The sequence below is a fragment of the Juglans regia genome, chromosome 9 (assembly GCF_001411555.2).
Source record: "Juglans regia cultivar Chandler chromosome 9, Walnut 2.0, whole genome shotgun sequence".
In the NCBI taxonomy this organism is placed as follows: domain Eukaryota; kingdom Viridiplantae; phylum Streptophyta; class Magnoliopsida; order Fagales; family Juglandaceae; genus Juglans; species Juglans regia.
This window is the reverse complement of record NC_049909.1, coordinates 14,138,815-14,164,475: the sequence shown is the minus strand read 5'-3', so window position 1 is coordinate 14,164,475 and position 25,661 is coordinate 14,138,815. Positions and strand designations below refer to the sequence as shown.

The window sequence follows — 25,661 nt, the reverse complement described above, 5'->3', positions numbered from 1 at the left end:
CTACCTAACAAGAAATATTAGTATACTGTTGGAAGAAAAGGTTTGTTGCTCAAGTGATATGAATACTACGCCACAAATTGTTATTAAATAAAACATTGGCACGTGAACATTTGACAAACTGTTTTCTCAAAGGTCAATGGACACCCTGACATAGAAGAGAATTTTTTTGAAAAGAAGCTCCCATTCGAGCACATTTCAAAAGATGCTAAAGTGATGGCGCTTAAGGACTAGAATTTTCCATGGGGCAAGGAGTTAGACACAGTTAACATACCTATGATGTACGCAATAAGCAACATCAATCCCACAAAATATTTATAGAAGATATAGAATATAAAGATGCGGTAGAGGCCTAAATCTAGAATCAACAATCACTACAACAAATTTGAGATTTTGGGATGAAATTATTTAGGGACGAAATTTTTTTCATCCCTAAAAGTCATTTCTTAGGACGAAATTTAAATTTCGTCTTAAAAAATTGATGACTTTATAAAATTGTTCGAACGTTAAAATAACCGTTCGAACAGTATTTTCTGTGACAAATTAAATTGTCTCAAACTTTGTTTCCAGTTCGAACATCAAAAAATACGTTCTAACAGTAAAATTTGGGGGAGAATTAATTTATTATGGAGGGAAAAGTTCAAAAACGTTCGAACGATAATTTTTTGTGTTTGAACGGAAAATATTTGGTGCAAATCCTGACGGGAAGGTTTCTAAACCGTTCGAACGGAATATATTTAGTTAGAACATATTCAAGCACCACATTTATACATTCGAATGTATAATATTAATTTCGGTACGAAATTCAAAATATAAAAAATATATATCATATATACAAATTCATTAATTAATTTTATGTAATTAATTTTAAAATATTTTAATGATTTCTTTTATGTTAAATAAGATTTTTAGTTAAATAAATATTATCAATCACATATATATTAATCAACCAAATAAAGCAAATTATCAAAACGCCATATATATTGTTCATAACTATAACTATAACAAAAGAAAATATAAATAAAAAATAGAAACTACTGTGATGCGAGGTCTCTACACACATCCTCGATTGCAACTAATTGTGTCTTTACCTGTGTCAGTCGAGTACTGAGCGTGACCTGAGTTGTATTATTGGCATTAATCGCTGTACGTAACTCATTAACCTCTATACGTAACCCAGAGACGGTAGCCATAATCTCTATATGCAACTCAGACATGGCAGTATGCACTGTATCAATCACTGCTGATGTGTGTACACCGATCTCAGCACATAATAAGTTAGCCATCTCCTCGCGAATAGATGTGCGTGATGCCTCAACCTATGTAGATGTCTCACCAGCCGATACTCCAGTATCTCCCGGCTGTGCATCTCTCTTAATCTTAGCCTTGTCAGGAATAGCCCCACAAAAATGAAATCTAGAGTGTCCCATGCTCCGTGACAGGGTGGTGCAGTTGATCGGTGCCATCGAAAATCGGGAACGCTCGGCAGGTTCGGACACGACCCCGGCATGTAGCAAAAATCGAGTGATGAGGATCCCAAACAGCAGTATATCTGTCGTAACGAGCCGTGCCTCTGATCGAATCCTCTCAAATATATAACCAGCGAGGTCGATCGGGATGCCACGAGCGACCCGTATCATAAATCTCGCTCGATCCATGCCGACCTCGGTCTTGTACTGCCGTGGGTCAATATTGTTGGCAATGATCAAATTCATGATCTTGAAGAAAAAAGATAAATATGCCTGCCTAATACTCTTCGTCCCATTGTACACTGGAGCATCTGGACCAACAATCAAGTCTCTGACCTCATGATCAGAAAGTGTATCGATCTCATCTGTGTAATCTGGTCCCTCGTCTTGAGACATAGCTGCATCACTTGAAGGATCAGACTCTCTAGGCGGCAGTTTGGATAGGCATCAAGAAGCCTAGGAATACCCAGATATGCAGCGAGTCCGTCTGCTGAAAATATAACAGGAGCTCCTCGGACACAGATTCTGTATGCCCCTCCATCGTCTGGGCTGGCAGCACCGAGCTCTTTATAGAATTCAGTAACGATCTCAATGAAGGAAACGAGCTCAATTCCTTATTTTCGCTGATCTAAGATTGGTGCCCAACCACGATCATTAAATACTGATGGGAGGGAATGACCCTCCCATATAAGAGCTACAAAATCAGACAGTTTTACCTGTCGCTCAAATAAAACAGTCCGCTCTCGAACTGTTTGGATGGAAGGTTTTCCTGATCTACCACGTTTACGGCCCTGATAAGACATTATTACAAAATTATATGATGCATCGCACACTGATCGTAATGGAGAGTGGACTCATTCTAATGCCCGTGAAAATTATGTAAGTATTATAACCTGTTTTAATTAAATATATTAGAATATTTATGACAGTATTAATTCTTTATCTTATATATGTCTAGGATAAAGTGGTTGCCCTACGTGCTGAATCTGCGTCAGATCAAAATTCCTCAACAAGTGATATTGATATTTTTACACAAGTCCTGGGTCAACATTCAGGATATTTGAGGGGTTTGGGTCGCTGTGTAAAGCCTGGTCCCTCTTCCCCTTCTTCTGGGAATGCATCTATGACTTCTATAGCGCTAGAGAATGCGAATTCCAGAATCGAAGAATTGACTGCAAATTATGTAATGGAGAGTGGACTCATTCTAATGCCCGTGAAAATTATGTAAGTATTATAACCTGTTTTAATTAAATATATTAGAATATTTATGACGATATTAATTCTTTATCTTATATATGTCTAGGATAAAGTGGTTGCTCTACGTGCTGAATCTGCGTCAGATCAAAATTCCTCAACAAGTGATATTGATATTTTTACACAAGTCCTGGGTCAACATTCAGGATATTTGAGGGGTTTGGGTCGTTGTGTAAAGCCTGGTCCCTCTTCCCCTTCTTCTGGGAATGCATCTATGACTTCTATAACGCTAGAGAATGCGAATTCCAGAATCGAAGAATTGACTGCAAGGCAGTATGAGTTAGAGGCTCAATTGGCAAAATAAGCAGATATGGAGATGCACCTCAAACAACATGAAGAACAACAAGAAGAGTTCAGAAGACAGATGCAACTCCAAATGCAGTAGCTTATGCAATAGTACAGGCCTCCAAGCAACTGATGGCTTTTTACGTACAGATTTTGGGATTATCTATTTCTGTACGAACAATGCCCGTCTCGACTATTATTTATTTAGTTTGCGCTTATTATAACACTTTTGTGAGTGTTAAACAGTTTCTAATGTATTTTTTCGAATATTATGAATGTCTATTTGGTTTTCTATTATTGATTTAAATTAAAGAGATTTCGTTCGAACGACTATAAAACGTTCGAACTCTATGTTCGAACGAAAATAGCATTCGAAGGTTAACATAATGTTCGAACGAAATTTATGTTTGTAGAGTTCGAACGATCACGCAACGTTCGAACGTCATTTATTTCAGTCGTGTTCGAACATAGCCTATACCGTTCGACCTGACCATTTAACGTTCGAACACAAAGATAAATTCATACTATTCGAACGAATTCATGTTTGTTTGAACATATTTCGCAATCGTTCAAACACATAACTACTGTTCGAACTTAAAATTGTTTCCGTTCGAACAATATTCTGGGACGAATTTCAACCGTGACAAAAGGAAATTCCGTTCGAACGATTTCTTTCAATTTCGTCCCAAAAGATATTTTTTGGGATGAAATGGTGATTTTCGTCCTGAAATATCTTTTGGCACAGTGATGTTGGAACGACCTTGGGACAAATTTTTTTCATCCCAAAAATTTTTTTGGGACGAAATTAGGGTCTTTTGGGATGAAAAAGACCCTTTCTGTTGTAGTGCTTGTGCGTGTACTCATGAACCGAAGAAGTCAGAATTATAATTAGTTTAGAGGGGCCACATATATTAAGGCTAGAATAAATAATTCAATTGAAATCCCCCAGAAATACCATCAACAATGAGATATAATATATAAATAGAGTGATCAGTAAAAATATAAGAAAGAAAAAATAAATTTCAAAATTTTATTCTTCCAATAATTTTAAAAATTTGACGTGTACGCTTGTCATATGGTGCAATTAAAAGAAAGAAGCTAAACTTTGGAAACGAGTTAGATCTTAAAGAGGTGGACAAATTGTTGATTCCATGCCCATCTACCCCCTCATGTGCAGCTAGCCACTGGTGAACTTAGGTGTCCCATTGTCAAGGATAGCTGCTGAAGCTTGGTCAAGAATTGCAGCTTCCACCGCCCATGGTCTGTCAAAGCTAGTTGTTGGTCACACTTGCTGCTGGAGCACTCCATTGTCAAGAATTGTGGCTGGTTGTTCTATGAAGCTTCTCGTAATATTGTGTGGGGAAATACTAAAATGTCCATTTGAGAGATTAGAGATTTTGTGAGTGTTTGTAATTTTGTACAAATATAGTACTATCATTTGTTTCCGCTCTAATAGATGTAGGCAAATTACCAAACCACTTAAATATTATCTCTATCTTGTGTTTGAGTGTGGTTCTCGACGTTCTAGCTCAACACAAATGACATCAGTCTATAAAGGTAGTGTGATAATTTATTTTTATTTTTTAGTTTAGGTCTTAATTAGTGGATCGAAGGTGCAAGAAACACTCTAGGCATTCAGACAGATCGTCACCTAGAATTGGACATATGATGGAGTAGGGCAAATAGGGTATCTCCGGCCCAAACAGTGTGATGAGTTGAATGGGTTTAAAAACAGAGCAAGGGCTGGTTTATTTTGTGAAAGCAGTGGCTATACACACTGAGATCAACTAAATTTACTTGGCTGATTTAGAAGCCTCGTAGGAGAGGATAGCAAAAACTGTTTGTACAAGGGAAAGATACAAAGAAAGGACGACTCCATAAACGAAATTAACAAACTCCTTTGGTTCGTTAAAATAATAGCGCTTAAGACGTGCTAACCATACCCTCTTTCTGTCGAAACAAATTTTGTTCACGTCTTGGCAGAGGTCTGAGTAGAGAAAACCATGGAAACTGGTATCATTATTATAAAGCAGCCTCTTTAAGAAACTTGCCCTGTCCTTATTGCTCGAACGAATAATTTGTAGAATATCCTTTGTTTTGAGATAAAGTGTATCTGCAGGAGACTTAATCAGGCAATTCAAAAGAGAAGCATAAGACGTGATTTCATAGCCTTTACTGGGATCACAATGCTCAAATGCGATGAGGTTTCTAAACAAAGATTCTGTGTTCTCCTCTATAACTATTGCTGGCATTTTCATTTTGCGGCCTTCTTCGAACTTTACATCGAGGAAGTTTCCTCCGCCTGGAGCAGGAAAGAAACCAACTCCCGAGTCCAAAAGCTCCGTCACGGACTTAATTGGTATCCACTTTCGGTGTACGGAGCTTGCAGGCGGAGATTGATCAGGCCGATTTTTAGGCGGAGATCCAACTAAAGAGTTTCGGAAGCAATCGAGTAAATGCTTGTGTGTTCCAAGCCTGTTGCGGTGCTGGGAGTAATAGAATATTCTGTACTCCGTCGAAAAAGGAATGGCAACAAGATCATTAAGTAGGGAGTTCTGGTACTCAGTTGTTGTTGAGTCGTTGGTCGTGATGAGGTTGAACAAACAGACGAGCACGCACCAAGGAAGTTGATTCTCAAGTAGAAGCAAGTCTGCTACTATTTTCCTTGGCATCCATGACGTGTTGAACACGGGATCATCCACGCACCGTTTTTCCTGATATCTGTAGAGGAATTCAAGGATAAAGCAACCATCAATCACCATCATCTCTATGAATTTGTCTCTTCTAAGATCAACCACTTCTGCATAACAGTCACGGCAATCCTGCTCAATCCTATCGATGGCTTCTACCAAGCTCTTCAATTCCGTAGTTCCAGTTCGATTGAGGAGGCATTTCAAATACTGTAGCTTATTATTTTCCATTTCTCGCAGCTGCATATTGTTGCAGTGAAATGGACCGATCGAAACTACCTCCGGCGTGAAAGCCTTTTCATTATCCCTGCGTAGCATATTTGGCACTTTAAATATGGAACACTGAGATATTGGTGGTGGTAGATATTGGTCAAGCTTTCCTTGAATGGAAGATGCAATTCCTTCTACATCCATAATCTGGGTAGAATCTTGATTGCTTCTGTTGGAATCTGTCATGATCAGATGTTCTTGGAAATCCAAAATAGTTGAGAATCTACTTCAGTAATCAATAATAAATAAATAAATAAATAAAAACAGCTAGGAAGATTATTTGGGGGTGTTCTCTATATATGTCTAACAAAATTACAGTAATTGAAACCGTATTCAAGCAGTTAAAAGTCCTTCAAAGTTTGTGTCTATATGTACCTTCTATCCTTCTATCCTTTTTTTATTGGGGGAATTGGATAAAAGGTGTATGCAGGAACCAATTTAGTTGGCGATGCTGGAGATGGAGACAGACAAACTCAAAGGTTTGATCTCATAGTATCGACTTGAAGCTCCATTGTTTATGGTTTCCATTCCAGGTCAAGATTTGGATAAAAGATTCACGTATTTTTTTATTTTGTCATCAATAAAATCTTATCACTACTGTTTCTTTCTGCATAAACATATAAACTGCGGAATGAAAACCATATAATTCTTTCGAGGTCATGTATAAATGAAGAATGCAGAGTTGTGCATGTCCTACAGATCAGCTCGGGGATGGATCATGATCTTATATAAAAAAATATAAATTACCAGGTGGTAGTAGTAGGGGATCAGCTGGCCATTGCCACGATGATGCATATATGTGTTATCCTCTGAAATTGCAGATCAAAATCCAATCAAAGTCTAGTCACAGAGAAAGAGAGATAGAGGACCAGGGCATGTACTAGTCAAGATTCAATAATTGATTCTTTTTTTTTTCTAAGCAATAATTGATACTTCTGCGGTTTGGAATTTAGATAAGTTGGGGGCGCACGTCTTCTCTATCAATGATATTATGGGGGTTTGAAATTTAGATAAGTTGGGGGCGCACGTCTTCTCTACCAATGATATTATGGGGGTTTGAAATTTAGATAAGTTGGGAGCGCATATCTTCTCTCACCAATGATATTATGGGGTTTGGAGTTTTTTAATCAGTCCTATGCACATGTCCTTGATAGACTCATATTAAAATACATACAGAAATATTTGAGCAGCAAATAAATTTTATAAAAATAAATTGACAAGTTGATATAGATTGATATGTTACGTCAAATTATAAAATTATTTTTTTTATAAAATAGATTTAACGTATCATAAGAAACTATACAAATTTGTGAGTTTACTTTTATGAAATCTTTTAATGCACGTAACACTTCTCAAATAAATAATACAACAAAAGTGCTATATATATATAAATATTAAAAACTTTATTACAAGGGTTAAGCAAACTAATGAAACGACCCCTACCACGTCAACAAATAAGTTTACGGGATGTTAGGTAAAGTGCCAAAAAATAATTAAAAGAAAATAATAGCTAAAATTAATTAAAATAAAAATAACATGCATCCAGTTTTTGTTTTCTAAAATTATTCGTTTATAATTTTGATTTTTTTAAAAGTTATTTTTGAATCCCATGTGAATTTAGAAATTGATGCGAAATTATAAAAGGAGATTGTCTAATATGGGAAGTACTAGTAATTAAATAAAGTAAAATAAAAAACGGAATTAATTATGTCTAATATTGTAATACAACAGTTTTTTTTTTTTTTTAATTTCATCGACAAACATTACAAATTGAATCATTGATAGTTACAATTAGCATATTTTGGGGTGGAATTTAGATAAGGTGGGTAAGGTGATGCTCGCTATATCAACAGCTAGCACTATCAATCCTTTTTTACTCCCTTATAAATCTTCTTTTACGATATATTAAAATAATAATAATTAAAATAATTCACACTTTGACGACGACTTTGACGTCTACTTCCCAAATTTCCTGGAATTTCTTTAAAGTTTGTTGGCTAGATTTTCCTCGAATCTCTTTTAACTTCTTGGTATCTCATTTAACAATTGCGTTTGGAGATGGTAAAATTTAATAAAAAATGCAGAGTTGTGCACAAACCTGATTTCTATTCCATAAACATAAGAAGTGCAGAATGAAAACCATATAATTCTTTCGAGGTCATGTATAAATGAAGAATGCAGAGTTGTGCATGTCCTAAAGAGCTCGGGGATGAATGATCATATAAATATATATATATATATATATGTATATAATAAATAAAAAATTACCAGGTGGTAGTAGTAGGACATCAGTTTTAATGTGCAGTCATATTGTTTTTGCTTTTTCATCGGTTTCTATTAAATTCTCATCATGTTTTTCTGTATTTTAAATTATCTTCGGTTGGTGGGCTCGATGTAGTTCAGGAAGTTTTTTTAATACAACACAACCATTTCTTTTCTGGAGGAATTTATATCCAGAAATTTTTGAAAAATGATGCACTTTTAGTTGACCACTATAAATATGTAATGCAGAAATTTACAGTTTTCGTTTGAGCTGAAAACCTATTCCTATTCAATATGAAAAAGGAAAATCTGTCAAATTGGTGATGGTGTTTGCATCATTGTCGTGTGCAAGATCTTGGCAACAATATTCTGTTGAATGCCATAAAAGGTGAGAACACCTAAACATTTGGAGATTTTTATTTATCACATGATTTTTCTTCATGGCATACTCATTTGTTTTCTCTAATGGTTCTATTGGAATCTAAAACTTTCCTTCCAATCTTGCTGCAGCCTTTTCCCCCTTGAAACTTAGACTAGGTGGCAGTTTGCAAGATAGGGTCATATATGGTACTGAAGATAATCAGCAACCTTGTATTCCTTTTGTTAAAAATACTTCAGAGATGTTTGGTTTCACTCAAGGTTGCTTACCCATGCATAGATGGGATGAATTAAACACCCTTTTCGAGAAAGCCGGATGAATTAACCTATATATGTACTCACTAATCATTCAGCTAATCATGTATTAAACTACTAATGTTTGAAGTTTCATATATATATATATATATATATATAAACCAGCCATTAATCTAAGTACCACATGTATACTGCACTAGTACTACTAGGATTTATAAGAGAATTATTAACCAAATATAGATATATTATATTTTGGCAACATCAATAAAGTCATGAGTACTGGCTTAGTGATCATACGCATTAATGGATACACACACATGACATACTTAACTCCCACACTCTAGAGTTCAAGCCGCCCGAATGAATTCCCATGACATACATAACCCATAGTGCTCAAGTAAAATGCAATTCCCCCAGCTGGCTAGAGGTCAGCTATATACATCTCTTTCATACCAAATGATCCAAAAGTTAAAAGTAAAAAAATCAATATACTTTGATATCATGGATGAATACAGAAAAATATTGTCCAAAGCAATATATAAAGACAGAAAATTAATAAATATTGTCCAACAATATATAAAGACAGAAAATACCCAATAAAATTGGCAAGCCTCAGTTGCCTCATCTGCCCTACTCCCCGCGCCTCCTCCTCATTTGGTCGCAGTGGATTGCAAACAGAGCAAGGGAGGGCCTCGGGTTGCTGGGCTAGGCGTAGAGGAGAAGGGGCTCCGACGGAAGACTGGCAACGGTGTCGAGGTGTGGGTGGTTGCGAACGGCGCCCCCAGCGACGGCGATATAGAGAAATCAGAGAGAGAGAGAGAGAGAGGTGAGGCCAGAAAGAAATTGGGGTGGGGGCTGGGGGAGAAGGAGGGGGTGGCCGTCGAGGTGAGGTCGCGGAGGCGTGCTGGGGCCGTTGGCGATAGGCTGTGCGCGGCGGAGACTTGAGGGAAAAGAGGGACTGGGTAGAGAGAGAGTAAAGGGGGAGAGACGGCTGCAGGAGGGAACGAAATGAGGGGAAAACCTAAGGTGGGGGTTTTAAATTTAATGAGCTTTTCCGGCGCTTTTGACTCGCCGCAAATAAGTTTAAATGGGCGCATTCGTTTTTACAGCAACAATGTTCACCGCAAAAAATACATATTGTGGCAATTTTATTTAATCAACGGAAATTTAATGAGCTACAGTTAATAGAACATTATTGTGACGACACAATCGCCACAACAAGTACAATTTCGCCGCAAAAAATAATTTGTACATTTTTCCTCCATGATTTCCCATCATCGCACCGAAATTAAGCGGCGACTTAAAAATTGCCAGAAATAACCTATATTTGTGGCGATTTTTGTTGGGACGATTTTAAAATCGCTGGAAAATGCCAAATTTCTTGTAGTGGCAGGTCGGGGGCCAGCGCTGTAGGTGGTATTGAGACCATGCCCGAGTCAGCCCTTGTTGGGGGCAAGGGTGGTGTTGATGTCGCGAGACTTCTAGGCAAGTGTAGGGAGACAGTGCCACAGGCAGCATCGATTTCTCGCTAAAAAATGAAGGGTTGCTAACATAAACATCCCAACAAAATGGACTATGAGTGAATCTATCCCACTATTGATCTAAAACTTGCTGGAATTGTATTTATTTAGAAGATATTAATTTGATAAAGTCATTAAAGATTACAATTGCACAGTTACCTCTCATAGCAGCGAGGGCAACGTGGTGGCTAATGATCTGAGTCATAAATCGACTGAAAAAAATGTAGGGTTCATCAAAGGTTCAAATGATTTGTGTAGGGACATGGAGAGAGTCAATTAGAAGTCGTCAAACAAGAAGAGTAGAGTATATATACTGTCAACAAACTCGATGATATATATGGTGATTTTGATAGCTTGAGTACAGCATGTTGTCTCTTACGAAGGAGTTGAGAAATGGAGAGTCGATTTTCCTATGACTCTTTTATTGGGCAAACGACATCAATCTGTAAAGGCATTGTGATAATTTATATTATTTTTTAATTTAGATCTTAATTAGTAGAAGGTGCAAAAACCACTGGCATTCATTCACACAGATTGTCGTCTAGCATTGGACATAACATAGAGTAGGGAATCCCAAACAGAGTGATGAGTTTAATAGGTTTAAAAATAGACCGAAGGCTGATTGATTTTGTGCAGTGGCTATTCAAGTGAATAAGCTGCTATCATATGATAAAATGCCAAAAACTAATTTTAAAAAAAAAACTAAAATTTAATTAAATAATAACAATAATAGGGCAGTGTTAAGGCCACCAAGTGTGGGTCTCTACATTTATGCATTTTTTTAATTCCATTAAATATTTTAAAAAAAATTCACAACATCATTTAAAAATATTTACTTAATCATTAAATTTTAAAAAAAAAAAAAAGAGTGAATCAGGATTCTTTGTCCGTAGAAATAATCGGTATCGATAACATTTTTCATAATAATGATAATAATGTATGGTAGGGATGGCCAGAACGCTAGTTGAAGAGCCACCCACCCGCTGTTGTGGGGTGGGTAATGAGTTGGCCATCCAATTAGTTTTTGTTTTCTAAAACTATTTGCTTATATTTTGATTTTTTTTTGAAGTTATTTTTGAATTTCATGTGAATTTAGAAATTGATGTCTAATATGGCATTAGTAATAAAATAAAATAAAAAATGGATACTATGTCTAATATTGTAATACGACATTTTCTTGTTTATTTCATCGACAAACATTACAAATAGCAGCAGTACTTCGAGTTTGACAAAAAAAACATGTAAAGGATCCACACTTACACACCTACTTTTTTTTTTGTTTTTTTTGATAATAAAGGGTCACATTCCATTCATAAAAAGGACATACAATTTTGACTTAAAAAGTCAGTTACAAACGTTAATAGCTCATCAGCACACTTTCGTGGCTGACATGGTCAAGCCCAGACGACAGAACTCTAAAGATCGAAGTCTAAGAGATTCGTCGTACACATCTCTGTCTCCGACAAAGTAAACCAATAACTTGATGACAAAACCCATATTCCGACTACGCGAGGTAGGGTGCACCAACCCCATACACCGCCAAAGCGGAGATGGGTACACACACCTACTTATTGAAAGAAATACACACACTGATCAGATAAACCAAATTACTTGGCTGATTTAGAAGCCTTGTAGGAGAGGATAGCAAAAACTGTTTGTATTAAGGAAAGATATAAAGAAAGGACGATTCCCAAAAGGAAAGTAATGAGCGCCCATGGTCCTTTCCCAAAAGGAAAGTAATGAGCGCCCATGGTTTTCCAAAATAATCGCGCCAGTAGCTTTCCATAGCGTCCATCTGGAGTGACAAGTATTGTTCACGTCTTGGCAGAGGTCTGAGTAGAGAAAACCATAGAAACTGGTGTCATTATTATGAAGCAGCCTGTTTAAGAAACTTGCCCTGTCCTCATTGCTCAAACCAATAATTCGTAGAATATGTTTCTGTTCGAGATGAGGTGCATCTTCGGGAGACTTAATCAGGCAATGCAAGAGAGCAGCATAAGACGTGATTTCATAGCCCTTCCTCGGATCACAATGCTCAAATGCGATGAGGTTTCTAAACACAGATTCTGAGTTCTCCTTTATAACTATTACTGGGATTTTCATTTTGCCTTCTTCGAACTTTACATCGAGGATGCAGTTATCTCCGTCTTTAGCTATCAAATGAATTCCATGCTGGATAAGCTCTTTCACAGGCATAACTGGGTTCCGCTCTGAGGGTGCTAAGCGATTAGGCCGTTTTACAGTGCATGATCCAACTAAACAGTTTCGGAAGCAATCGAGTAAATGCGTGTGCTTTTCATGACTGCGCGCTGAGTTAGGTGCTGGGAACACTTTATACTCGGAAAAAGAAAAGGAGACAAGATCATCAAGTCGGGAGCACTGTTGATGATATGGTACGTTGATATTATCTAAAGCTTTCTCCTTTCTGTATAATCAATTATCACTCTAATAAGAGCTAACTTATGCATAAGAGGTATCACTAGGCTGGAGAGACTCTGCTAGCCTTCTTAATTTCTATAGAACGGAATGGGCACAGTTGTGGGGGTTGCAAAACACGTCCTTAATAGTTTGGCGCCACCTATGGAATCTGACGGAATTCAATGTGTCTTTGCATGCCTGCGACAACACGTTCTTAGGTAACCCGAGACCAAGAAGCCAATGTTGTGGGCAAGCAAATGAACGACAACATAGATATGAGGTTTGCAAACATGAAGGAAAGACTAAGAACAATGACCTTAGAAATAGAGAACCTCCGGAAGGAGATCTAGGCCTTAAAACGAAGAGATGTGGGGTCTAGCCACGACGAGAAGAACGAAGCAGAGTCCCATGGTGGTGGCAAGCCAACCTTTGATGAAGAAGAGAAGAGGAAGATGCATGACAACCTGCACAACCTCATGGTTAAGTACGAGAAGATGGCCAAAAGGATACGCTCATCCTCGTCGATCGATGACTTACTCAACACAACGAACTTGCCCTGTAGTGCGGACATCATGACAGCACCACTCTCGCTTAAGTTCAAAGTTCCCCAAATTGAGCCGTATGATGGATATGGGGATCCGATTGAGCAATTGGAAACATTTAAGGCACATATGACACTACACGGTTTTTGGGAAGAAGTTGCATGTCAAGTTTTCCCCTTGACCCTTAAGGAAGTGGCAAGGGCTTAGTTTGAAGCCTTACAACCGAGTTCTATTGACAGCTTTGAAGAGCAGGGCAGACAATTCCTAACCTAGTTCATGGTGAGCAGGCGAAGGAGACGACCGGCTTCATATCCCCTTGCAGTGAAACAGAGGGAGAATTAGAGCCTCATTGTGTACCTAACTAAGTTCAATAAGGAGCGTATGATAGCAGATGAGTAGGATGAGAAGATTGCATTAGCAACGCTTCTATTAGGCATCTGGCCCAAAAGCTCATTCATGGCAGAGCTAGCAAAAAGAATTCTGACGACATTGTGACAATTCATGGATAGGACCGATGGCTTCATTAATGCAAAAACACCGTAAAAGTCCTGACTACCCTTAGGGAGTCTAAATTGGAGCAAGCAGAGCATGGATCAAAAGAGGCCAAAGGCAACAAAAATCTTGAAAATGAGCAAAAGGTGAGGAATTATTCGTACAAACAAGGGAGGGAAGGAGAAGTGTCTTCCCAAGGGTGACACCCTAAAGCAACATATATGAGCGAAGAGCGAAGAATGCTCACGAAGGGATCTCGAACGAAACAAGTATAGTAGGAGGCTTCGTTGCTTCTGTGCCTATTACAATGTGGAGGGCACATGAACGAATATTGCGTCTACCTCAAGCGGAGGATAAAGGCAATGCGAGAGAGTAGGGAATTAGAGCTTCATCTTTAGTTTTTGTAAGCTTGAGTCCTTCCCACAGGGTAGAAAGATCCGTTGAGTTCATGAATACCAGACTCCACTTAGTCACTTAGGAAGACAATGCTCTCTGTCTGAGACAGAGAGAAAATTCCTCACTCCTTAGAAAAGGACCTGTTGGATAGCATCATTTTAAAATACATAGAGAAATATTTTAGCAGTAAATAAATTTTATACAAATAATTTGACAAACTGACATATGACTTTACGTCAAATTATAAAGTTATTTTTATCATAAAATAGATTTAACATATCACAAAAAATCATATAAATTTGTGAATTTATTTTTATAAAATCTTTTGATGCATGTAGCACTTCTCAAATAAATAATTCAACAAAAGTAATGCTATATACAAATATTAAAAACTTTATTACAAGCTGGGTTATGCAAACTAATGAAACATTACAAATAGCAGCAGCTAGCACTTCGAGTTTGACAAAAAAAAAATGCAAAGGAGACCTACTTATTGAAAGAAATACACACTGAGATCAACTAAATTTACTTGGCTGATTTGAAGCCTTATTAACAAACTCCATTGGTTCGTTAAAATAATCGCGCCTAAGACTTGCTGCTGCCCATACCGTCCATCTGGAGGAATAAATTTTGTACATTCACGTCGTGGCAGAGGTCTGAGTAGAGAAAACCATGGAAACTGGTATCATTATTATAAAGCAGCCTCATTAAGAAACTTGCCCTGTCCTCATTGCTCAAACCAATAATTCGTAGAATATGTTTCTGTTCGAGATGACGTGCATCTTCGGGAGACTTAATCAGGCAATCCAAGAGAGCAGCATAAGACGTGATTTCATAGCCCTTCCTCGGATCACAATGCTCAAATGCGATGAGGTTTCTAAACAAAGATTCTGTGTTCTCCTCTATAACTATTGCTGGCATTTTCATTTTGCGGCCTTCTTCGAACTTTACATCGAGGAAGTTTGCTCCGTCTGGAGCACGAAAGAAACCAACTCCAAAGTCCAAAAGCTCCGTCACGGACTTAATTGGCATCCACTTTGGGTGTACGGAGCTTGCAGGCGGAGATACAGGCCGTTTTATAGTGCATGATCCAACTAAATAGTTTCGGAAGCAATCGAGTAAATGCTTGTGTGTTCCAAGCCTATTGAACTGGTGCTGGCCGTAATAGAATATTATGTACTCCTTAACAAGAATGGCAACAAGATCATCAAGTAGGCAGTTCTTGTACTGATCAGTTGTTTTCCAGTTGGTCATGAGGTTCAACAAACAGACGAGCACGCACCAAGGAAGTTGATTCTCAAGTAGAAGCAAGTCTGCTACTATTTTCCTTGGCATCCAAGACGTTTTGAACACGGGATCATCCCCTCCTTTTAGTTCCATCGATATTTCTCGAAAATATACTTCCGAACATCCGAGCTCTAATTCTTTATATGTATCCATACATCTGCGTTCTTCATATCTTTCCAGCTTATCTCTGGCCTTGTATCTACAGAGGAATTCAAGGATAAAGCAACCATCAATCACCATCATCTCTATGAATTCGTCTCTTGTAAGATCACCCACTTCTGAATAGCATTTACGGCAATCCTGCTCAATGCTTTCGATGGCTTCTACCAAGCTCTTCAATTCCGTAGTTCTTGTTCGATTGAGGAGGCATTTCAAATACCATAGCTTATTATTTTCCATTTCTTGCAGCTGCGTATTGTTGCGGTGAAATGGACCGATCGAAACTACCTCCGGCGTGAAAGCCTTTTCATGATCCCTGCGTAGCATACTGGGCACTTTAAATATGGAACACTGAGATAGTGGTGGTGGTCGATATTGGACAAGCTTTCCATGAATTTTAGATGCAATTCCTTCTGCATCCATAATCTGGGTTGAATTTTGATTGCTTCTGTTGGCATCCGCCATCAGATGTTCTAGGAAATCCAAAATAGTTGAGGAATCTACTTCAGTAATCAATAAATAAATAGAAACAGATAGGAAGATTATTTGGGGCGTTCTATATATATGTCTAACAAAATTACAGCAATTGAAACCATATAATTCAAGTAATTATCCTTCAAAGTTTGTGTTTATACGTATCAACCTAAGCAATACAAGTGCACAGCCAAATTAGAGCAATGAAGGTGCACAGCCAAAGAAAATTCACTCAGCCATGTGCATCCACCTCAGCTATAGAAGATTCAAGAAATATTCCTTCGTCTGTATTGTGTTAGTAGTGCAGCACTGCTGTATCATGTAACCGTTTATTTCATTTTATATTATTTTCTCATGCATACTTGTACTGATATGATTTATATAAAGAGATACACACACACATTGTAAACAGTACATAGTGGAAATTACGTACGTACCTGATGATATTGGAGAAGGATTTCTTGATGGCGAGTGCTGTTGGGGAGGGTTAGACTTTGTTGATTTGGAATACAAGAAGTGGCGAAACGGAAAAGAAAAAGCAACCTACTCACAATAGGAAATGGGAAAAGACTTGTTAGCTATGGGATTCAAACTTCACACACGCAGAGAGAGAGAGAGAGAGAGATCTACGTCGGAGAAGATCGGTGACTGTTTGGCTTTATAAGCACCACTTTTCCAAATGACATGACTATCACAAACTTGAAAACCGAACATTCCTAACGTTAAAAATTAGTAGTCTTATGTCTAACGTGTCTAATTTCATGTTTTTTACTCCTTTTATTATTATTATTATTTCCCTCAATTTGGAAGATCTATTTAAAGTTTGATAGAGGTAGAGATATATATATATATATATATAGAGAGAGAGAGAGAGAGAGAGAGAGAGGTGTTTGGATGTCCCTCTAGTGCAAGCAATCTTTGCTTAAAGAGATCAGGTTAGCCCCAGGAATAAAGCTAATTAGGACGACAAGGCTGCAGTGTAATGGGCTAAAGTTAAAAGCACATGTACCTCGCTTGACCGCAGTGCCAAAGCACCACCTTAAACATGTTACACGACGTGAGGCCAATGGTGGCCACGGGAAGCCTCCCTCGAAGCAGGCCTTAATTTACGCAATTTCAATAGAGATAGTGAGTGATCAATATAATACATTTAATCACCATCATCTTCTTCTTTACATTTTTATTCAAAATCATAGCTATTACAAAACCCATGCATGCACACCCCCTGCCCTCCCTCTCGCCTAGCCCTCGATCACAACCCACCTCAGCCAATTACATTTCTCTCAACCAAAAAACTAAAATAAATAAGATTAATACTATTACGCTACCTCATTTTAATCGCTGATCATGCATTTAATTTATTTTTAAATTTTTTTTACTAAATAGTTAAGGAAGCAGCAACCAGAGACAGAACTAGAATTTAGTGTCTAGGAGGCGATCGGCAAAGTGTACAGTATGTGTCAACATAAGTAATATGTACTTTTTGCACGTGACTATATAAAAAAATAATCATACGTCATAAAATTATACAATTGTTCTCGACTTACTCATATTTTTCTAAACTTTAAAAAAAATTATAGATCAATAATAAATCTGAAAAAAGTATCTAATAATATAAAAGTCGTTAGATTTTTATTGTATAATTATATTATTATTAATAAGTGAACAAAAAACAACACGTGAATAACTAATAAATTTTTCACAAAAGAAAATAAATTCTTCACATACTCTCTCTATCTCTCTAGAAACGTCTCATCAACCATCTTGCTAAATAAATTTGATGCCTCCCATATGTAAGAATCTTCCATATTTGTTTTAACTATTAGATAAACTCTCTTGACTCTTCTAATTAGTTAAATGATTAATATGTAGTTAAAAATATCTCAAAGGTTGTAAAGAAAGATTATGTACAGGTGATAGTCAAGAAACTCAATGAAGTTGAGAATAACCCAGATGAGAAAATAAAATTAAAAAATCATGTAATTATATAACTTCAGAAAGATAAGAAAAACTTATATGATATCATTGATATGAAACTAAACAAATCGCACAATGCACACCAAAGACAAATAAAGGGAGATAGAGATGTCAAATCAAGGATATTATATTAGAATAATGCTAAATAGAGTCATGGAGTGCCCAAGGCCGTGCAATCACTTTGAAAAAGAGTGAGGTCTACTATTAAAAAATTAATTTTTTTCATGTGGATCCCGTATTTATTCATTTTTTTTAAAATGATTATGTATCGCTTGCACACTCACGACTGCAACTATTATTTTTTATTATATTAATGGACTTAAAGATATTTGAGTGATATACTATGTGTTCGAGTGTTGGGGGCAATCTTAAATATTTTTAAAATATTTACACTTAAAATTGTAATTATACAATATATAAGACTAATTTTTAAAACTTTTGGAGGGCACCCCCAATCTACAACATAGTTCCCACCCCTAGAAGCAACTATTAACTTATTGGTATTTTTTTATATATATTTTAAAAAAAATTTAAACATGTCTAAAAAATGTTGAAACATGTCTAAAAAATGTTTAAAATAAAAATAAATAAATAAATGACAATTTGCACTAGGAGGCAGACCAAGTAGGCAAATTGAGGAGACATTGTAGCACTGAACTACCTACAACTCCGCTCTGCCCATAAAGCGATGTATCAAGGTATTTAAAAAAAAAAAAAAAGATTTACATCATTTATTTGTTCAGTATTTAATGATATTAAAAAATAATAATAATTGTTGTAGACTTATTTTTTATGCATCTTTCTATCATTCAAAGACTCAAATTCGTGTAAAAAGTCGCGATAATATTTTTTGCTTATAATTACTTTCAAGTTTTCAACTCTTTATGGTTATAAAAATAATTAAAAATTAATTATTTTATTATTATTATTCGAACAACATAAGTTCATATACTAAATGTGTAAATAAATATCTTTTTCATTACCAAAAGGATATTAAGAGCAGAAAATGAGAATCACATATACTTCTCGTAATAATGGGGAGCCGAATAGACTTTTGGCTAATAGAAATCTCTCTCTTTTCTTCGTGTACAACAAGAAGATTGAAGATCTTCCTACATTTTAATTAGCATCTGTGTCTGAGTAATGACACGTGTATAATTTATTTTATAATTATTTATATAATTATGTTTTTAATTAGAGGTATTTACTATTTATATAAACAACTTTATTTCTATAAATTATTTTATAGAAATACTTCAATTAAAATAAAATTATATTAAAAATTTATGGAAAATATATATATATAATTCCAGTTTGAATTTCACCATATATAAAAGTTGCGTTTTTGAGAATCACGTTTGTACATGTAGATGACAAATTACAAATTCTTTCTTCGAAATGAAAGTTCTTTTTAAAGATGATTTTACCGAAATGCAACTTTTATATATAGTTATGATTTATCGTGGAATTAAACTTCAAATTTATTTAATACTATTTTATATAAATATTACACATTTGAAAAAATTGGCCCCCTATTAAAAAATGTCTCGTTCCACCACTATTTGCCGCACCGATTCATTTGAGATTTTATAAATTAAAGAGGGGTTAAATCTTCTCTCGTACCTTAGTTCAAATTGGTTCTATTTAAATTTTAATTTTATTGTAATTTTATTTTATTTTGTTACTGTGTTTCACTAGCAGCATTTATAATTTTTACTAACATAATAATGCGTGCGAAGTGTTATTGATGTGCTGAAAATTATAAAAATTAAAATTCAAAATTTATATTAAAAAACTAATAAATAATAAAATGGGTTTTTTTCATAAAATTATAAGTAAAATTATAGCATTACTCTCAGCGTATTGGTTAGATATAAAAAAACACACCGGTGCACCCACTCTTACCCTCTTCCCATAAATAGTGAACATCATGCAACGCCATGCCACTTGCCCATTCCCACACTAAGCAGTAGACTATTTATCAGATGTTTTCTATCCCAATTCTTCTACGGGTACGACCACAATTCATATTCTCTGTCTCTCTCTCTCTCTCTCTTAAAAAAGGATCTGTATATGGCTTTCTGTGCTCACTTTCTTGAAATTTTTGTAATGGTAGAAGTTTTTCTGCGAATTAAACGGCTTGAAGTGGAAGGCACTGCTGGTTGTACCAAGGAAACTTGTTAAGAGATGGACCAATGGTTACATGATTAATTTTCACCATTTGCTTATACAATTCTTTAAATGTCCCTACCAACTACCAAGGTACAGCACGCATTACAAGAATCAACAAGAAGAAATTGCAGAGATTGGTTACTTCAATGGCTGGAAAGTTAACCCAGGTCTCTCCCTGTCCTGCAAATCCATGTGTGTCAAGTTTCATTGGCATGTCCTGGAAACCATGGCAGTCCAGGTTGAAGGCACTGTTTTGACTCCGACATGGGAACAATTGGTCCCAGAAACAGGCGCCACAAATCAAGTATTATTGTAACCAGCATTGCAGCACCCAGAGCATCAACAGCCACTCTGGGTAAGTCCCACGGATCACCTGGTTTCTCATCAATTCTGCACATGTAGATGAATTACCATCAGGAAAGGCAAATATAATGTTGATAGGTGAGAATAATATGTAATTTTTTTAAGAGAATCCCATGTATAAATTTTTTCTAGCGATCTGGGCATGGATATACCTATAGATATGTAAGGTATATTCTACACTATGGTATTCTTTCCACTTCAGATAAATAGAGGACATTTTCCAGAATGTGCACTCACATTAGTCAAGGCGAGGAAGACATTCCTATTTCTAGCAATGTGATCAGATAATGAATTTATGCAAGTCTTAGAGAAGAAGGAAACCTTAAACAGTTCAAATTGACTAGTAGTTAAATCCCTACCTCAGAAACATGGGGAAGCTCACAATGAAGTAGATGGCATAAAATAAGGACCCAACTTTGTACATGGATGAACGATCCACAAATTCATAATAAGGGAACTGCACATATTCAACATAAAGGATCATTCTCTATGCATTGTAGATTTTCATAGTAGTTTTTTTATACAAGTTGTAGACTTTCATAAGAGTAATGAAAAGAATAAACAAGAAAGTGTTTCCTCAATATAGGTATATTCTTCCTGATCTACAAATATCCAAATTTTGATGCCCAATACCGCTTAAAACCAGCATTCTTAAGACCAAAGAGTCAGGCGGGAGAGGGGGGGGGAGAAGCTCTCCGTTCCTGGTTCTCCTGTAGCTGGTGGCTTGCTCCTGTAGCTCGTTGGTTGGAGTCCTTTTGCCGCCCACGAGCTTCGCGAAACATGAACTACCAAGGTGGGGTGGACAACGTATGTAGTTAGCCTACCATCTGTGTGTTGATGAGCATCTATCAGTATTTTAAGGATTTCTTTTTCGTAGGGGTACCAAAGCCAATCCCAGGGAACAGCCAAGCTTCATAGGGTCTTTCTGTCCAAGTGCAGGTAGTCAGCATCTTCACAGACATGTCTATTTCACCAAGTCTCTCTCCGAGACCGTGCCCAGATCGTTATGCCTCTCGTGCAGGTCGGAACTTACCCGACAAGCAATTTCGCTAGTAATCATATTCAGTGGGTTTGGATTCTTAGATTCTTGATACCATTGATAAGGCTGTAGATAATGTGCATTGTGAAGATATAATGCCTCCAAAAAGTCCTGGTAATATTGCAACATTCTAATTTATCTACCTTTAACCCACTCACATTCCAAGGTTGCATATATTCCAAATCTATGTAAGGTTAGATGAAAGATCTTGATAATAAAATGGAGCGAAAACAGTGTCATAACATACATTGGAAATGGCTAAAGTCTCGAGGTATGCTATGAAATAGGCAAGTGCCAAAATCCATGCAGCCTCAGTAATCCATTGAACTTTCTCTGGAAAGTCAGCAACAAAATGCCGTAGTCGGCGAAGTGTTATGTTCGATGTAACGTGATAAAACAGAAAGCAAACATGTGTGAGAAGGAAAGTTGTGTGTGGTACCTGCAAAGAAACAAATTAATTTTTAGAAACGATAATATGTAGTCAGACGATTTTCTGTTTCGTGGCTTACATTGTTCATCTTCCATGATGGAAAGGTATAAGAAGCCCCCAAAACTGTGAAGAAATAGTGGGTCCAAAAGTAATTCCCCACATAGCTAAAGATTATAATCCAGAGGCTGGCCTGCCAGGAAGATAAGTTTTAAGTTTAATACAAAGAACAAGTGTAATACAAGAATGAATCTTCGGGCTACCTTATTACGAGGCATGTATGCAATTAGAGCGGATTGAATAATTATAATAAGCAGATGAGTGATAACCACCATTCAAATGCCAAAGAATTCTTGTATAAACCTGGCCATGGCGTGTACTCATTAAATCAATCCAGCTTATAGTCTGATCAAAGTGTTTGCGTGTTCAATGACATTATTTCCCATCCGCTATATGGCAATTACTTATCAGTGACAAGACAATTTATCTCTGACAACTCAACGCATTGAAATAACATATACAAACAACATTTTCATGTAATTTTCCTTAGTCCGATTAAAAGCTCTAACTCTAAAAAAGAGCTTGAAAGTATTAACCCAACACAAACATATTTCACCAAATCATTACATTAAAAACTATTTGTGCTCAATATGTTTAATTGTAAGGGTTCCCTTGATAATCACATCAAAATTTGAAATCCCTGCTGTTAGATATTCTTCTCAAATTCTTCTATCAACTACTGGCTGCCAAAGATAAGAGAGACAGGAGAGGAAACAGCTGATACTTTTATCATGGCGTGATCATACAATTCTATCAGAAAATATGGCTAAAAGTCATCTTCGAAAGGAATGCAAGCTAAGCACGTATTTAACTTTACATATTCATATCAAGTGCAAATACAAGCTTACAAAAATTTAAGGCAAGTTCATCAAAAAAGAATATCATTTATGAAAATAAATCACAGGTAGTCCAAAAGATGCATGACTCAGATACAATATTCATTGTTCTGTAACCTTTTTCATTAACATGACAAGTATAACCAAACAAGAAAAAAACTTGCCTTGACCCAATAACGATCCTTCCAAAATATAAGTCCATCAGCCTGCAAAAAAACACCCAAGAAAAAAAATATGAGCACAAAAAAGATTATGGTTTACCTCCATTAGGCATTGCAACCACCAAAAGACGGCTTTGAGCAACCAACTACCATTCCCTACTGCTTTTTAGCCTAAGTGACAGTTAACCTAGCTTTTATTAGATTTTTGAAAACGAAAGCTTACAAATGAGAAGTCAACAAAAAAACAATTTATTCCCTACGTAAACCTGAATTTGATCGGCCTGTGCAATTTCATCTAGAACAAAGATATTACCTCAGCTAATATTATAAAGATGATAAAAGCAACTGTGATGTGTAGCCCAGCAACCATTTTCAATAGATTTCTCCACTAAAAAGGAGGGAAGATCATTTTATGTGGTTAAATGAAGAATGTACACATAAAAAAAGTAATTCAAAATTGGGGAAATAAAGTCAAGAGTGTACCTTTCCAACAAATAGCACCGGTATCAAGAACGAAGGAACTGCCGAAATCAAACCCAGAACTAGATACTCCAATTCGGTAAAGCTCTGTCAATCACCAAATGGTTCTTTTCAAAGAAAGTTTGATAGATTATCACTGAGAAAGAGCGAGAGAGAGACTAAAAATGGACAACGCCCGAGTTGACTAAAAGCCCATTACTTCCATTTTTAATCATATGCAAAATGCAACTTAGATTAATATCGAAAAATACGTATAAACATGGAATGGAATTGTTCGGCAATGATTAGAAGGTTCAAAACCTCGTAGAGCTTGTACGGTACGACGATCCCTAGGCAGAGGGTGAGCCAGAAGGGAGTGTAGCAGAGGAAGAATAGCTCGCCCCATCGCTTGCTCTGGTCAGGAGCGAGCCATAAGCTCGAATACGGATAAGCGGGTTCCGACTCCGATTCCGCACCTATATAAACCAATTGCCAAACGGAAGTTGTTTCATTAGGCTGGGATCAGCATAAACCAACCCTGGAATATTAATTCAGTGAGAGAGATGGCAAAGAAGTTGAAGGGAAGGGGATTGCGGAAATTACCGCCCATTTTGGGTATTCGGATCTGGGTATTGGAACTGGCTGCAGTGTTGGTGTCGTTAAGCACTAAGCAGGATGTGAACTGCGGTACACTGACTGAGATTATTAGATTGAAGTGTACAGAAGAAGATGTCCAAAGGTTAGTGAAAGTAGGCTTCCTATCCCTAGTTATTCACCAAACTAGCATTGATTCATGAGAAATGCTAGATACAGTCCCCATTTAGGGACTGCAATACAAGCCTAGGTAATTTTATCTTTAATTTTTTTAAAAATTACAAATCTATCCCTCTTAAAATGATATTTTTTCTCATTTAATGAAGGGCCTGCACATGCAGTCTCCAAGTAAGGACTGCAAATAGAATTTCTCTTGATTCATTGGGTTAGAGTGATTGGTTTTTGTGAAACAATAATGAAAAAGAGAAATTATATTAATAAAATTTTGTTGGGATGTAATTTGTGTTGGTATTTATGAAAGTAAGTTGATAGATATAAGAATTACCTTAAATAAAATTTGTGTGAAATGCGTGTTTTTAAGGAATAAATATAGGAAGAATTCTAATATCAAGTCGGTGTGTAGAGTACATCTAATAAAATATTTATACGATATAATTTGATTTGAAATATAAATTTTTAAATTTAAATCTTACAAATCAAATTTTACTATTTAAGTTATGTACTCTACACACCAATTTAAAAATTGAATTAACTCATAAATATAGAGACTATCTCAACATACCATCAAGTTTATAGTCATTTCCAAAATGCTTAATTTTGGTAATTATCTTCTTAAACTATTAAAAATTTGCAATCTACCCCACCATTTGGTAGAAAATTGTCTTGATAAATAAAATTAAAACAACTGGTATTAGAGTCAGGTTTGGGTCCGAAGGAGAATGATGGTTGGAGACAAATTAAAAGCACCCGGATAGAGCAATTCGATGGCACTGACTTCAGGTATTAGAGGATGCAAATCGATGACTATCTCTATAGGAAGAGACTCCATCTTCTACTATTGGGAAAGAAACCGAAGAGCATAGACGATGCTAAGTGGAATCTGTTGGATCGACAGGTTCTAAGGGTTATTCAGCGGATCTCATAGCGGCTTTGTCAAGTATGTATGAAAAGTCATCAACAAATAATAAGGTTAATTTGATGAAGAAGTTGTTCAATATGAAGATGCCAAAATGTATGTTTGTGGCCCAAGTCAACACTTGAATGACTTTAATATGATCACAAATCAATTGTTTTCTGGAGAGATTGAGTTTGATGATTAGATCAGAGTGTTGATTCTGTTAGCATCGATGTCAAATAGTTGGAAGGCCATGAGGATGGCAGTGAGTAGTTCAACCAGTAAGATGAAACTGAATTACGATGACATACGTGACATAATTCTTGAAGAAGAGATATGTAGAAGAGACT

The 25,661-nt window shown here is 36.3% G+C and overlaps 3 protein-coding genes across 5 annotated transcripts; all 3 read right to left on the bottom strand.

Annotated features, from left to right (window-relative positions):
* Window positions 1-4,687: 4,687 nt before the first annotated feature.
* On the bottom strand, window positions 4,688-8,244 carry LOC108994359 (UPF0481 protein At3g47200-like). 3 transcript variants are annotated; one of them, XM_018969521.2, is made up of 2 exons: window positions 8,234-8,244; window positions 4,688-6,162 (listed from the first exon to the last, which is right to left on the bottom strand). In XM_018969521.2, exon 2 carries the CDS (start codon window positions 6,149-6,151, stop codon window positions 4,799-4,801), a length of 1,353 nt encoding a protein of 450 aa, XP_018825066.1. In that variant the 5' UTR covers window positions 6,152-6,162; window positions 8,234-8,244; the 3' UTR covers window positions 4,688-4,798. The 3 variants fall into 3 exon arrangements, with proteins under 3 accessions (XP_018825066.1, XP_018825064.1, XP_018825068.1); XM_018969519.2 differs by lacking the exon at window positions 8,234-8,244 and adding an exon at window positions 6,713-6,884 and having other exon boundaries at window positions 4,689-6,162; XM_018969523.2 differs by lacking the exon at window positions 8,234-8,244 and adding an exon at window positions 6,713-6,884 and having other exon boundaries at window positions 4,689-6,144.
* Window positions 8,245-11,546: 3,302 nt separating this feature from the next.
* On the bottom strand, window positions 11,547-16,816 carry LOC108994363. Its single transcript, XM_035693849.1, has 5 exons — window positions 16,586-16,816; window positions 14,815-16,147; window positions 13,263-13,475; window positions 11,943-12,805; window positions 11,547-11,644 (listed from the first exon to the last, which is right to left on the bottom strand). Exons 2-4 carry the CDS (start codon window positions 16,137-16,139, stop codon window positions 12,001-12,003), a joined length of 2,343 nt encoding a protein of 780 aa, XP_035549742.1. The 5' UTR covers window positions 16,140-16,147; window positions 16,586-16,816; the 3' UTR covers window positions 11,547-11,644; window positions 11,943-12,000.
* A 3,497-nt stretch (window positions 16,817-20,313) lies between these two features.
* LOC108994421 (cycloeucalenol cycloisomerase-like) lies at window positions 20,314-24,394 on the bottom strand. The gene is made up of 8 exons (XM_018969635.2): window positions 24,246-24,394; window positions 23,964-24,118; window positions 23,667-23,750; window positions 23,187-23,228; window positions 22,209-22,319; window positions 21,947-22,138; window positions 21,020-21,117; window positions 20,314-20,687 (listed from the first exon to the last, which is right to left on the bottom strand). The coding sequence occupies exons 1-8, from the start codon at window positions 24,250-24,252 to the stop codon at window positions 20,495-20,497; spliced, it is 882 nt and encodes a 293-aa protein (XP_018825180.1). The 5' UTR covers window positions 24,253-24,394; the 3' UTR covers window positions 20,314-20,494.
* Between the last annotated feature and the right edge of the window lie 1,267 nt (window positions 24,395-25,661).